The sequence below is a fragment of the Neofelis nebulosa genome, chromosome 10 (genome assembly GCF_028018385.1).
Source record: "Neofelis nebulosa isolate mNeoNeb1 chromosome 10, mNeoNeb1.pri, whole genome shotgun sequence".
Classification (NCBI taxonomy): domain Eukaryota; kingdom Metazoa; phylum Chordata; class Mammalia; order Carnivora; family Felidae; genus Neofelis; species Neofelis nebulosa.
Genome location: NC_080791.1, coordinates 33,010,574 through 33,025,230, shown reverse-complemented (window position 1 = coordinate 33,025,230; position 14,657 = coordinate 33,010,574). Strand labels below are relative to the sequence as shown.

The 14,657-nt window shown below is 37.9% G+C and overlaps 1 protein-coding gene across 2 annotated transcripts in view; it reads left to right on the top strand.

The window, feature by feature from the left end:
• The window catches only part of ARHGAP42 (Rho GTPase activating protein 42), a 312,428-nt gene that overhangs the window by 151,369 nt on the left and 146,402 nt on the right, over positions 1-14,657 (top strand). For both annotated transcript variants that reach the window (XM_058687389.1, XM_058687388.1), the window contains exon 4: positions 7,139-7,210. In XM_058687389.1, coding sequence (XP_058543372.1) covers positions 7,139-7,210 — 72 coding nt within the window. The remainder of the gene's footprint in view (positions 1-7,138; positions 7,211-14,657) is intronic.

The window sequence follows — 14,657 nt, the reverse complement described above, 5'->3', positions numbered from 1 at the left end:
TTAGATATGGAATTTGAGAAATAAAACTTGACTGGAGAATAATAAGTTAAGTGAAAATAAGTGAAAGGAAAACATTTCCCTTGAAATTTTTAAATTGTGATATAATTTTATACTTATGGAAAAGTTACAAGAATAATATAAGGGGCTCCTTTAAACTCTTTAACCTATTTTAAAATAGAGTTATATATTTTAAAAAAAGGTTTTCTCTTCCTCTTAGCATTGCTAATTATATAATAGATCATATTATCACAGTGGTAATTTATAATTTTGTTTGTTAATGTAAATTTCTTCTCAACTTTATTGAGATATAATTGATATATTGTGGAAGTTTAAAGTGTACAGGTTGACTTGATACATGTATATATTGCAAAATGATTATCATCATGGCATTAGCTAACACTCCCATCCTGTCACATAATTACGATTTTTGGGTTGAGAACATTTTTTTTCAATATATGAAATTTATTGTCAAATTGGTTTCCATACAACACCCAGTACTCATCCCAAAAGGTGCCCTCCTCAATACCCATCACCCACCCTCCCCTCCCTCCCACCCCCCATCAACCCTCAGTTTGTTCTCAGTTTTTAACAGTCTCCTATGCTTTGGCTCTCTCCCACTCTAACCTCTTTTTTTTTTTTTTTCCCTTCCCCTCCCCCATGGGTTTCTGTTAAGTTTCTCAGGATCCACATAAGAGTGAAACCATATGGTATCTGTCTTTCTCTGTATGGCTTATTTCACTTAGCATCACACTCTCCACTTCCATCCACGTTGCTACAAAAGGCCATATTTCATTCTTTCTCATTGCCACGTAGTATTCCATTGTGTATATAAACCACAATTTCTTTATCCATTCATCAGTTGATGGACATTTAGGCTCTTTCCATCATTTGGCTATTGTTGAGAGTGCTGCTATAAACATTGGGGTACAAGTGCCCCTATGCATCAGTACTCCTGTATCCCTTGGGTAAATTCCTAGCAGTGCTATTGCTGGGTCATAGGGTAGGTCTATTTTTAATTTTCTGAGGAACCTCCACACTGCTTTCCAGAGTGGCTGCACCAATTTGCATTCCCACCAACACTGCAAGAGGGTTCCCGTTTCTCCACATCCTCGCCAGCATCTATAGTCTCCTGATTTGTTCATTTTGGCCACTCTGACTGGCATGAGGTGATATCTGAGTGTTGTTTTGATTTGTATTTCCCTGATGAGGAGCGACGTTGAGCATCTTTTCATGTGCCTGTTGGCCATCCAGATGTCTTCTTTAGAGAAGTGTCTATTCATGTTTTCTGCCCATTTCTTCACTGGGTTATTTGTTTTTCGGGTGTGGAGTTTGGTGAGCTCTTTATAGATTTTGGATACTAGCCCTTTGTCCGATATGTCATTTGCAAATATCTTTTCCCAATTCCGTTGGTTGCCTTTTAGTTTTGTTGGTTGTTTCCTTTGCTGTGCAGAAGCTTTTTATCTTCATAAGGTCCCAGTAATTCATTTTTGCTTTTAATTCCCTTGCCTTTGCGGATGTGTCGAGTAAGAGATTGCTACTGCTGAGGTCAGAGAGGTCTTTTCCTGCTTTCTCCTCTAGGGTTTTGATGGTTTCCTGTCTCACATTCAAGTCCTTTATCCATTTTGAGTTTATTTTTGTGAATGGTGTGAGAAAGTGGTCTAGTTTCAACCTTCTGCATGTTGCTGTCCAGTTCTCCCAGCACCATTTGTTAAAGAGACTGTCTTTTTTCCATTGGATGTTCTTTCCTGCTTTGTCAAAGATGAGTTGGCCATACGTTTGTGGGTCTAGTTCTGGGGTTTCTATTCTATTCCATTGGTCTCTGTGTCTGTTTTTGTGCCAATACCATGCTGTCTTGATGATGACAGCTTTGTAGTAGAGGCTAAAGTCTGGGATTGTGATGCCTCCTGCTTTGGTCTTCTTCTTCAAAATTACTTTGGCTATTCGGGGCCTTTTGTGGTTCCATATGAATTTTAGGATTGCTTGTTCTAGTTTCGAGAAGAATGCTGGTGCAATTTTGATTGTGATTGCACTGAATGTGTAGATTGCTTTGGGTAGTATTGACATTTTGACAATATTTATTCTTCCAATCCATGAGCAGGGAATGTCTTTCCATTTCTTTATATCTTCTTCAATTACCTTCATAAGCTTTCTATAGTTTTCAGCATACAGATCTTTTACATCTTTAGTTAGATTTATTCCTAGGTATTTTATGCTTCTTGGTGCAATTGTGAATGGGATCAGTTTCTTTATTTGTCTTTCTGTTGCTTCATTGTTAGTGTATAAGAATGCAACTGATTTCTGTTCATTGATTTTGTATCCTGCAACTTTGCTGAATTCATGTATCAGTTCTAGCAGACTTTTGGTGGAGTCTATCGGATTTTCCATGTATAATATCATGTCATCTGCAAAAAGTGAAAGCTTGACTTCATCTTTGCCAATTTTGATGCCTTTGATTTCCTTTTGTTGTCTGATTGCTGATGCTAGAACTTCCAGCACTATGTTAAACAACAGCGGTGAGAGTGGGCATCCCTGTCGTGTTCCTAATCTCAGGGAAAAAGCTCTCAGTTTTTCCCCGTTGAGGGTGATGTTAGCTGTGGGCTTTTCATAAATGGCTTTTATGATCTTTAAGTATGTTCCTTCTATCCCGACTTTCTCAAGGGTTTTTATTAAGAAAGGGTGCTGGATTTTGTCAAAGGCCTTTTCTGCATCGATTGACAGGATCATATGGTTCTTCTCTTTTTTTTTGTTAATGTGATGTATCACGTTGATTGATTTGTGAATGTTGAACCAGCCCTGCATCCCAGGAATGAATCCCACTTGATCATGGTGAATAATTCTTTTTATATGCTGTTGAATTCGATTTGCTAGTATCTTATTGAGAATTTTTGCATCCATATTCATCAGGGATATTGGCCTGTAGTTCTCTTTTTTTACTGGGTCTTTGTCTGGTTTAGGAATCAAAGAAATATTGGCTTCATAGAATGAGTCTGGAAGTTTTCCTTCCTTTTCTATTTCTTGGAATAGCTTGAGAAGCATAGGTATTATCTCTGCTTTAAACATCTGGTAGAACTCCCCTGGGAAGCCATCTGGTCCTGGACTCTTATTTGTTGGGAGATTTTTGATAACCAATTCAATTTCTTCGCTGGTTATGGGTCTGTTCAAGGTTTCTATTTCCTCCTGATTCAGTTTTGAAGAGTGTGGGTGTTTAGGAATTTGTCCATTTCTTCCAGGTTGTCCAATTTGTTGGCATATAAGTTTTCATAGTATTCCCTGATAATTGTTTGTATCTCTGAGGGATTGGTTGTAATAATCCCATTTTCATTCATGATTTTATCTATTTGGGTCATCTCCCTTTTCTTTTTGAGAAGCCTGGCTAGAGGTTTGTCAATTTTGTTTATTTTTTCAAAAAACCAACTCTTGGTTTTGTTGATCTGCTCCACAGTTTTTTTAGATTCTATATTGTTTATTTCTGCTCTGATCTTTATTATTTCTCTTCTTCTGCTGGGTTTAGGCTGCCTTTGCTGTTCTGCTTCTATTTCCTTTAGGTGTGCTGTTAGATTTTGTATTTGGGATTTTTCTTGTTTCTTGAGATAGGCCTGGATTGCAATGTATTTTCCTCTCAGGACTGCCTTTGCTGCGTCCCAAAGTGTTTGGATTGTTGTATTTTCATTTTCGTTTGTTTCCATATATTTTTTAATTTCTTCTCTAATTGCCTGGTTGACCCACTCATTCGTTAGTAAGGTGTTCTTTAACCTCCACGCTTTTGGAAGTTTTCCAGACTTTTTCCTGTGGTTGATTTCAAGCTTCATAGCATTGTGGTCTGAAAGTATGCATGGTATAATTTCAATTCTTGTGAACTTATGAAGGGCTGTTTGTGACCCAGTATATGATCTATCTTGGAGAATGTTCCATGTGCACTCGAGAAGAAAGTATATTCTGTTGCTTTGGGATGCAGAGTTCTAAATATATCTGTCAAGTCCATCTGATCCAATGTATCCTTCAGGGCCCTTGTTTCTTTGTTGACTGTGTGTCTAGATGATCTATCCATTTCTGTAAGTGGAGTGTTAAAGTCCCCTGCAGTTACCACATTCTTATCAATAAGGTTGCTTAGGTTTGTGAGTAATTATTTTATATATTTGGGGGCTCCAGTATTCGGCGCATAGACATTTATAATTGTTAGCTCTTCCTGATGGATAGACCCTGTAATTATTATATAATGCCCTTCTTCATCTCTTGTTACAACCTTTAATTTAAAGTCTAGTTTGTCTGATATAAGTATGGCTACTCCAGCTTTCTTTTGGCTTCCAGTAGCATGATAAATAGTTCTCCATCCCCTCACTCTCAATCTAAAGGTGTCCTCAGATCTCAAATGAGTCTCTTGTAGACAGCAAATAGATGGGTCTTGTTTTTTTATCCATTCTGATACCCTATGTCTTTTGGTTGGCGCATTTAATCCATTTTCATTCAGTGTTATTATAGAAAGATACGGTTTTAGAGTCATTGTGATGTCTGTATGTTATATGCTTGTAGTGATGTCTCTGGTACTTTGTCTCACAGGATCCCCCTTAGGATCTCTTGTAGGACTGGTTTTGTGGTGACAAATTCCTTCAGTTTTTGTTTGTTTGGGAAGACCTTTATCTCTCCTTCTATTCTAAATGACAGACTTGCTGGATAAAGGATTCTCGGCTGCATATTTTTTCTGTTTAGCACACTGAAGATATCGTGCCAAGCCTTTCTGGCCTGCCAAGTTTCAAAGGAGAGATCAGTCCCGAGTCTTATAGGTCTCCCTTTATATGTGAGGGCACGTTTATCCCTTGCTGCTTTCAGAATTTTCTCTTTATCCTTGTATTTTGCCAGTTTCACTATGATATGTCGTGCAGAAGATCGATTCAAGTTACGTCTGAAGGGACTTCTCTGTGCCTCTTGGATTTCAATGTCTTTTTCCTTCCCCAGTTCAGGGAAGTTGTCAACTATTATTTCTTCAAGTACCCCTTCAGTACCTTTCCCTCTCTCTTCCTCCTCTGGGATACCAATTATGCGTATATTATTTCTTTTTAGTGTATCACTTAGTTCTCTAATTTTCCCCTCATACTCCTGGATTTTTTTATCTCTCTTTCTCTCAGCTTCCTCTTTTTCCATAACTTTATCTTCTAGTTCACCTAGTCTCTCCTCTGCCTCTTCAATCCTAGCCGTCGTGGTTTCCATTATGTTTTGCATTTCGTTTAAAGCGTTTTTCAGCTCCTCGTGACTGTTCCTTAGTCCCTTGATCTCTGTAGCAAGAGATTTTCTGCTGTCCTCTATACTGTTTTCAAGCCCAGCGATTAATTTTATGACTATTATTCTAAATTCACTTTCTGTTATATTATTTAAATCCTTTTTGATCAGTTCATTGGCTGTGTTATTTCCTGGAGATTCTTCTGAGGGGAATTCTTCCGTTTGGTCATTTTGGATAGTCCCTGGAGCGGTGCGGACCTGCAGGGCACTTCCCCTGTGCTGTGGTGTATAACTGGAGTTGGTGGGCTGGGCCGCAGTCAGACCTGATATCTGCCCCCAGCCCACCGCTGGGGCCACAGTCAGACTGGTGTGTGCCTTCTCTTCCCCTCTCCTAGGGGCGGGATTCACTGTGGGGTGGCGTGGCCCGTCTGGGCTACTTGCACACTGCCAGGCTTGTGGTGCTGGGGATCTGGCGTCTTAGCTGGGGTGGGTAGGCAAGGTGCACGGGGGCAGGAGGGGCAGGCTTAGCTCGCTTCTCCTTAGGTGATCCACTTTAGGAGGGGCCCTGTGGCAGCAGGAGGGAGTCAGATCCGCTGCCGGAGGTTTGGCTCCACAGAAGCACAGAGTTGGGTGTTTGTGAGGAGCTAGCAAGTTCCCTGGAAGGAACTGGTTCCCTTTGGGATTTTGGCTGGGGGATGGGTGGGGGAGATGGCGCTGGCGAGCGCCTTTGTTCCCCGCCAAGCTGAGCTCTGTTGTCTGGGGGCTCAGCAACTCTCCCTCCCTTTGTCCCTCAGCCTTCCCGCTTTCCGAGCAGAGCTGTTAACTTACAACCTTCCAGATGTCAAGCCACACTTGCTGCTGGAACACACTTCGTCCAGCCCCTCCGCTTTTGCCAGCCAGACTCGGGGGCTCTGCTTGGCCAGCAGGCTGCCCCTCCGCCCAGGCTCCCTCCCGCCAGTCCGTGCAGCGCGCACCGCCTCTCCGCCCTTCCTACCCTCTTCCGTGGGCCTCTCGTCTGCACTTGGCTCCGGAGACTCCGTTCTGCTAGTTTTCTGGTGGTTTTCTGGGTTATTTAGGCAGGTGTAGGTGGAATCTAAGTGATCAGCAGGACCTGCGGTGAGCCCAGCGTCCTCCTACGCCGCCATCTTCCAACCCAGGTTGTGTTGAGAACATTTAAGATTGTGTTTAATTTTAATGGTTTATAAAGGTTTTTTCAGATGAAAATTTCCTCCCAGCATACTGTTTTTCTTAGAATTGTCTGGGTCTTGCATTCAGTCCCTGGCTCCCATACTGAAAACCTCTTCACAATATTCTCACAGATCCAAATTAAATATTTATCTGTTTTAAGGTGTAAGTAAATCCCAGTTTGGAGTTTGGGACTAAAATACTATTCATTGAAATGAAATCAGGTACAGTTTTAGCAGGGTTGGACATATGCAAACATTCAGACAAATCCCTAGTGTAAAGAATCTAATTAAATGGAAAAAAAATGAACGTTATTTTATTTTGTGGCTTAGAATAACATTCTAGTGCCAAATGGAAGCGCTTTATATGGTTTAATTTTTAAATGATGCTTGAACTGACTGCATTAAACTAGTGTAATTAAAGGTATTTGTAAATTTAATATCTGTGCTATTTCTTAGTTAAATCTTAGAATATGAAATTAAATATTCAGGCTAGGATCTAAACGTGTACTGTTTTCCATTTTTCACATTATTGTTAGGCTTGAGTAAAATAATTGGTGAAAATGACCTCATAAGGTAGAAAAGTACTATACAACATGCAACATATTTTTACTTCATTTATAGAAGCAAACAGGAGAACAAAAGCTGTTCATTTAAATAAGCTGAATAAAGGCGCTGTTTTTTTTCAATATTTGCATGAAATTATACAGAATTTAATGTATTTGCATTTTTAATTTCAGATTCAAAATGCTAATGATGTATTAATTGCTCCACTTGAGAAATTTCGCAAAGAACAGATAGGTGCAGCAAAAGTAAGTGCTACATTTTATTCTTCAGATATCGTCCTGATAATTAAAGATGACATAATTTCAGATGTTAACATTTTTGAAATTAGATGTTAACCTTTTAAAAAATTCTGTACATCATTTTAAATTTTTGCACAGAGCCTATTACAAAGACTGGAATTCTTTTAAGCATAAAAGATATTCTTGTACTTAATAGAGAAAGTCAGCATGTTATGGGTGAGTTCCTCCCATCCCAACAATTGTGGGAAATTAACTATTTTAAAGAGTGAAGTTAAAGTAAAATTGAGACACTTTTTCCTAACTATATAAAATAAAAATTAGGTATTGGGTGTATTGAAAACTTAGGTAAGTAATAATAAAATAACGTTTATTATTTTTTGTGTTTTTTTTCATTATTAATAAAAATGTGTTTGTGAAAAATCTTTAGACATGATTCTCAAGCCTTTGTGTTATTGTTTAATTGATTACAGACCAATTAAGATTTCCCTGAGCCCAATAGCTTCTGAAATTCATTTGCATCCTCTTTCTCAGACCTATACCTAAACTATCCTGCTCAACATTATATAAGGACATAAAATTTAGGGTTTCCAAAACAGAACTCATCATCTCCCATCCTTCTTCTATCTTTTCTCTATTTTGGTTTTCTATTTAGTCAAAGACATACCCCTTCCCCATTCAAGCAGTATTGTCTCTTCTACTGCAGAATTATTTTTTCCTTCTTTCCTCCTTCCCATCTGTCTGAAATATTGAAATAGCTTATGGGTTGGTCTCCTTACTTTCATCCTAATCTGTACACATTTTTGCTGTCTTCATCCTTCTTCCAATGAAATCTTCAGTGGTTTTCCTTGAGAGATGGTTTAATTCTGATAATGAAAGCTTTCCACAATGTGCCCATTTGCAACATTTCAGTGTATCTCCTTCCTCCGGCACAATTGTCCATTCACCTGTCTTTGTATATACTCTTGACTATGTCCATGGCTTTGCACAAACTTCCCTCTTCCTGGAGTATTTTTTACCCTTCCCTGTTGAAGTCTTCTTACCTCTCCATGGCTTCATTCATATCCCAGCACCAGAAAGAAGCTTTCCTCATTCCCTCTCTCTCTCGCTCTCTCTCTCTCAAAAAACAAAAACAAAACAAAACAAAACAAAAAAACAAAAAAAAACACACACACAAAAAAAAAAACAGAGAGAGAGAGAGCGAGAGAGAGAGCACACAACTGGGGGAGAGGGGCAGAGGCAGAGAGAGAGAGAGAATCTTAAACAGGCTGTACACTAATCACAAAGTCCAATGCAGCGCTTGATTCTATGACCCTGGGATGATGACCTAACCCAGAGTCAAGATTAGGATGCTTAACTCACTGACCCACACAGGGGTCCTGGTCTTTCTTCATATTATTTGTTCCCCTTCCAGAATTGATTATCTTTCTTATAGAATCAAGTAGTTTTTATGCTTATTTCCCGTAAGAAACTAACAAAGTCTGTTGAATTAGAGTTTTTTGTGTATTTTTCTACCAATTATAAACAATTATCAAGTCAGGGACTAAACCAGAACCATGTTTATGTTAAGTAATTCAGGAAACATTTATCAGTATCCTAGTTGGCCCACTTGTGGCCAGCATGGTGTTTGATAAGATTAAGGGATACAGTTGTAAACACAACAGTCTTGCTCTCTGCACTTGTGTCCCTTATTATCTTTTGTGGAAGGCAGACACCAAAGTAATTAACAAATGCACTGAGGATTGTGATGCAAAAGTTAAGAGCAGTTTGTTAGAGTATAATTAATAAAACTGACCATGTCCAGAGGACCAGGCAACACTTTCTGGAGGAAGTATTGGTTAAACAGAAAGCTAAATGATAAAGAAATAGCTAGAAATGGGCGTTCAGAGGTGAGAAAGGAATAACCCATATTCCCAAAGAGGGAGCAGAGTGGGTATGAGTAAAGGCCTTAAAGGAGGATAGAGCCTGGCATTTTAGGAGAAAAAGGTCCAGGCTGTTAGAAATATAGAGGACCATGGAGACAGATGGCATGCACACAGCTTTATTAATGGCCCATAGTATTTTGTTCCTTATTCTGAGGGTGTTGTTAAGCCAAATAAAAGTTGTAGCTAGATGAGTGATGTTATATTTGCATTTTATTTTATTTTATTTTAATTTTATTTATTTTTATCATTTTTATGTTATTTTTTTATCTTTTATATTTTCATTTTAAATATCCCTCTAGTTTCATGTCATGCAGGGATTGGAGGGGGCAGGACTTCCTATACCACCAATGCACACATGACTTCTTTGGGAAAGCCAATTTGGGACTATGGGATAATGACTTCAGATTCAGAAGGTGATAGTGGCTATGGAGACAAAGGGATGTATTTCAGAGGTAAAATGGGAAAGGTAGGAAATGGGTTACATACTGGGAAGTGAGGAACAGGACATTTCAGAGATTACTCTTAGGGTTCTGGGTTGCATAATTGGGTGACTTTTGGAGTGATTTACTGAGATAGACAGCATTAATGTTTGGATGGCAAAAATGAGTTTGGCTTTAGACGTAATGAATTTGAGGTTCCTCCAAGACATCCAGGTGGGGATGTTGAGCTTGCATGTATATATTCCTACCTGAATTCGAAATACACATTTGGGAACCATTGTCCTCTAGGTGGTGATTAAATTCATGGGTAAAGTTAGATTCCTTCTGGGAAAGAATAGATTGAGAAGAGGACTTCTATATAGTCTGAGAACTCAACATTTGATATTTTGAGAGAGAAAAACAGGACAGATAAGGAAGTTGAGAAGGAAGGGCAGAAGAAGGAAGAAAATAAGAATATGGGGTGTGCTCAGAGCAAGGAAGTTTTTTTTTCCAAGAATAATAGTAGCTAATCTGTATTGACATCTATATTATAGGGGTTCTTACTGAGCTATTACATCTGAGACTTAATTAAATTCTCACAAGCAACCCATGAGGTGAGTACAGGTATTACACCTGCTTTTACAATGAGGAAAATGATGAAGTGATCACAACAGATCACAGAGCTAGGAGGTCCGACTATGTGTCTGAAATTAAGCCATTTTACCTTAGAGCCTCAATTTACAATGTTTCACTTCACTGATATTTTTATAAAATTAAAGAGCTTTGTGAAAAATTCTTTAGTACAGGATATTCCAAGTGTTTTGGCCCATCTAGAGTAGAGTTTACTTGTGTAAGGATTATTCTTATTTCAAGGTTTAGGTTAGGTATAGTTAAAAGAAAATGAATAATTATACCTATTTTATTTTATTTTTTATTTTATCTTCTTTTTTTTACTTTTATTCTATTTTTAAACACCTCAGTTGCTGGTCGTATCAGCTGAAAACACACACAGTATATTATGCCTTTTGCCTAGTCATTGGGAGGTGTTTTAAACTTGCTGTTAAATGAATTCAAATGAAATCTTGAACCTAAAGATTACTGCACTTGGCCTTTTGGTTGTGGTGATTCTGTGTACTTTATCTGCCTGATGCTTTTAGTACTAAATTGTAAGCTGCTAAGTAATCCTTGTTCAGTAAAGTGAATAAAAAAACAGGCATTTTCTTCTGAAATATATGTATAGGTCAGTTTTATTTTGGTATTGCAGAAACACCATGGTAGAAATAAAAATATTTGAAGGAGTTTATTTTTTTCTATTGCTTTACTCCCTGTTTTACTTATATATTTTCCTGGTAAATAGAGGTAATTCTACAGGTGATACTCTGCTGCTTTTTACAGTGTGTACAATAGAGGTTTCCAGCAAGTGTTCAGGCTGATGAGCTGGAAGGCAAGAGTGTCAGTTAAGTGTAGACTCCTGCAGTGTAGTCAGTGACCTCCTCACCTTGGACAAAGTGGAAAATGCTGAGTCAAAGTAGCCCTCTCCTCACAACCAGATGATCCTATTTAACTGACATGGACTAAGTCTACAGACCACAAACATTTCCTTTTGTACTGTGTTCTGTGGACTTTGAGACACCTGATACCTTGCTGTGGAACGCAAGGTGCTGTGTGAGTTATAGTTGTGGGGAAAAAGCACCATTGAAAGCCATTAGAAAAGATTAATGATGGGGGTTCCCGCACTGAACTGAGGAGATGGTTCCTGTTTTTTGAATAGCTGAAATTATGTGTAAATAGTTGCAAAGTATATTTATTTAGAGGTTCTTAGTGTGCTGGTATATGCAGAATGGAATTGTTTGCAGGCCTGACATATTACGTGTGTCAGAGTATAGAATTGAATACTTGTGTGTGTTTTTTTTAATTTGTATCCTGTTAAAACTGCTGATTTCAGTTCTAGAAATGAGTAGAAAATCCAATAGGTATCCAGAATGATTAAAAACTAAAATTTTCACAATATAAATATATCCAGAGCAGCATACATTACAGCAAAATGAAATATAACTTGTTTTCACATTTTATATAAATTGACAACTATATTTGGTTACATTCAAAATCATGCCCTTGCTCCTAGTGAGAATCATTTTTTTTTTTTTTTTTTTAATTTATTTTTGGGACAGAGAGAGACAGAGCATGAACGGGGGAGGGGCAGAGAGAGAGGGAGACACAGAATCGGAAACAGGCTCCAGGCTCCGAGCCATCAGCCCAGAGCCTGACGCGGGGCTCGAACTCACGGACCGCGAGATCGTGACCTGGCTGAAGTCGGACGCTTAACCTACTGCGCCACCCAGGCGCCCCAGTGAGAATCATTTTTAAGTCATATCTATACTTGCCAAACCTGTTCCTACATAAACTGGTGACTCCAAAGAATAGGTAGAACTCTGTATCTGAGTTCCTACTCAAAGACAAATACATTAAGAGAAATAGTGTAAACATACCTACATATCAGCCTATTCATATTTTAGGAGATGGAACCGGCTTTCAGGAGACCCAGGACTCATTTTATACATATAAACAGACTGAGCAGCTAGTTATTGGCACAGTGAGGATTAGAACTCAATTCCTTAGATCGCTGGTCTATCAAGTCCTCTATTACTCCTCTTTAGAATACTCTTTTGTGACATATTTTATTTTGCTTACCTTTAGCAAACAAATGGTTTAGTGTGCAATACATCTTAATTATAAAAATGTTTCAAGTATGCCCACTTCATTTAAAACTTGCCCACTTTGAATCAGGCCTAGTTATGTACTTAATTTTATTTTTAATTTTCCTCAGCATACAGTAGGCACTTAATACTGACTTATTTCATTAGAGATGAGATACCTGAGAAATACTGCCCATAAAAGACATTTTCATTTCCATGGGAAACATTTTTTTTAAGACTGGTTTTCAGTTTTAAGTAGACCTTAATAGAAATCATATGAACATTGATCTATGGTATTAATAGAAAAATAAACAATATAATATTAGTCATTTCAAAATAGTACTGATTTTCTTTATGTTAGTTTCATGTTGAAGACTGCAATGGAACCTGATAATTCTTGTCCCTTCATTTTCTCCATAATAGAGTTTGGTTCTGTCTCTGAGCATTTATTATTATTATTATTATTATTATTATTATTATTATTATGTTATTTATTTGTTTTGAGAGAAAGAGAGCACAAGTGAGGGAGGGGCAGGAGAGAGAGAGAGAGAGAGAGAGAGAGAGAGAGAGAGAATCCCAAGCAGGCTCCACTCTGTCAGCACAGAGCCCATTGTGAGGCTTGAACCTGTGAAACGTGAGATCATGATCTGAGCCAAAATCAGGAGTTGGACACTCAACTGACTGAGCCACCCAGGTGCCCCTGAGCGTTTATTATTTTTAAACATGTCTTGCACCTCTAATTATTTTAGCATGTTGTATCTAAAATCTGTGGACAGTTGTCACGATTAGTTTGTCACATAGTCTTAGATTTCTTTCATGTAAAAAATGGCTTCATCTAATTTGTTGTCTCAAATAGACAAATGACTTAGAGAAACTAGAAGGGTTATAGATGCTTTACTTATTCCAAATTATAAAGTTTTTGCCACTTAACTGACTTACTAATCTAATTTAATGGGTAATACATTGGGCTCATTATGGGAACAGTCCAAAAGAATGTGTTTTATAGCATCAGAGTATGGATTTAGTACATCACCTTACTTTTCCTCCAGTTGTCAACAAGTTCTTTTTTATTTAATTTTTTTAATGCTTATTTTTGAGAGAGAAAGACAGAGTGCGAGTGGGGGAGGGGCAGGGAGGGAGGGAGACAGAGAATCTGAAGCAGGCTCCAGGCTCCCCGCACAGAGCCTGACGCGGGGCTCACACTCACAGATCGTGAGATCATGACCTGAGCCGAAGTCAGACACTTACCCGAGCCACCCAGGTGCCCCTAGTTGTCAACAAGTTCTACAGAGAGGATGGTCAGGATTGATTTTGCATGTGCCGCTGATGGCTGCTGTGCTGAATCTGTCTCCTGGACAGAAATTCTCTGGGGCTGAATTTTTAGGACAAATTATAAACATTTCATAGTTGTTTTGAAATTCTCTTTATTGTACTTTTTGTCATTAGAACCTATTTTATGGGGTTTGAGAATTATTGATTTTTGGTATTTGGTCATCTTTAAAAATAATAATAATAGGTAACCAAGTACTATTTTACATGAAACTCATTTAATCCTTACACCAGCATATTAGATAGGAAAACTGTTACGCACATTTTATAGATAAATAAGCTGAGGTGCAGAGAAGTTAAGCAAATGGGCTGAGGTCTTGTGACTAGTAAGAAGTAGAGTCAGATTTTAAACAGAAACGAGATAAAACCTATAGAGTTCTTGAGTAGCAGCACTACATGTTTGATGCTCAAGAAATATTAATTAATTCCTTTATTTTTAAAGAAGGAAAATTGGCTACTTAGCTCCTTTGGAGAGCAGATAGTGTCTTATAATTTACCAGCAGGTTCTATACAGTCATACACACTTGAGATCAAAACCTGACACATAGTACTCATAGGAACTGTGAACTTGGGTAAGTTAATTATCTTTTCTAAGCCTTAGTTTCCCTATCTGAAAAAAAAAATGGAGACAATAATAGGACTATCTTCATATGATTGATGTGATAGCATAATTTGACATTTCAAATAAATTACTTAGTGTAATTTCTTCTACATGGCAAGTACTAAGATGTTAATTGCTTTCATAGTTAATCAGTATTCACATTATATACTTTTTGTCAGTATTAACCAAAAGTATTACAGTAAAAATAAGATCATTGTTCATGTAGTTTAGTTTGCCTTATTTTCTTTTATAGGCAGAGAAAAATCACTGTTGATTCTAGATTATTAAGTGCAGTTCTCAGGGTTACCAAGCAAGAGGGGCCTACCTGGACAGTACCTATAGTTAAAAACACTGTAAATCTTGTGAAGTGCTATTACTTACAATAGTCCTACAAAGTATGAAGTTAGGAAGTATTTTCCACATGACTAACCTGACACCTAGAAAGATCAAGCAGCATTACCAGCAACCCAGAGGTGCAGGTGTACT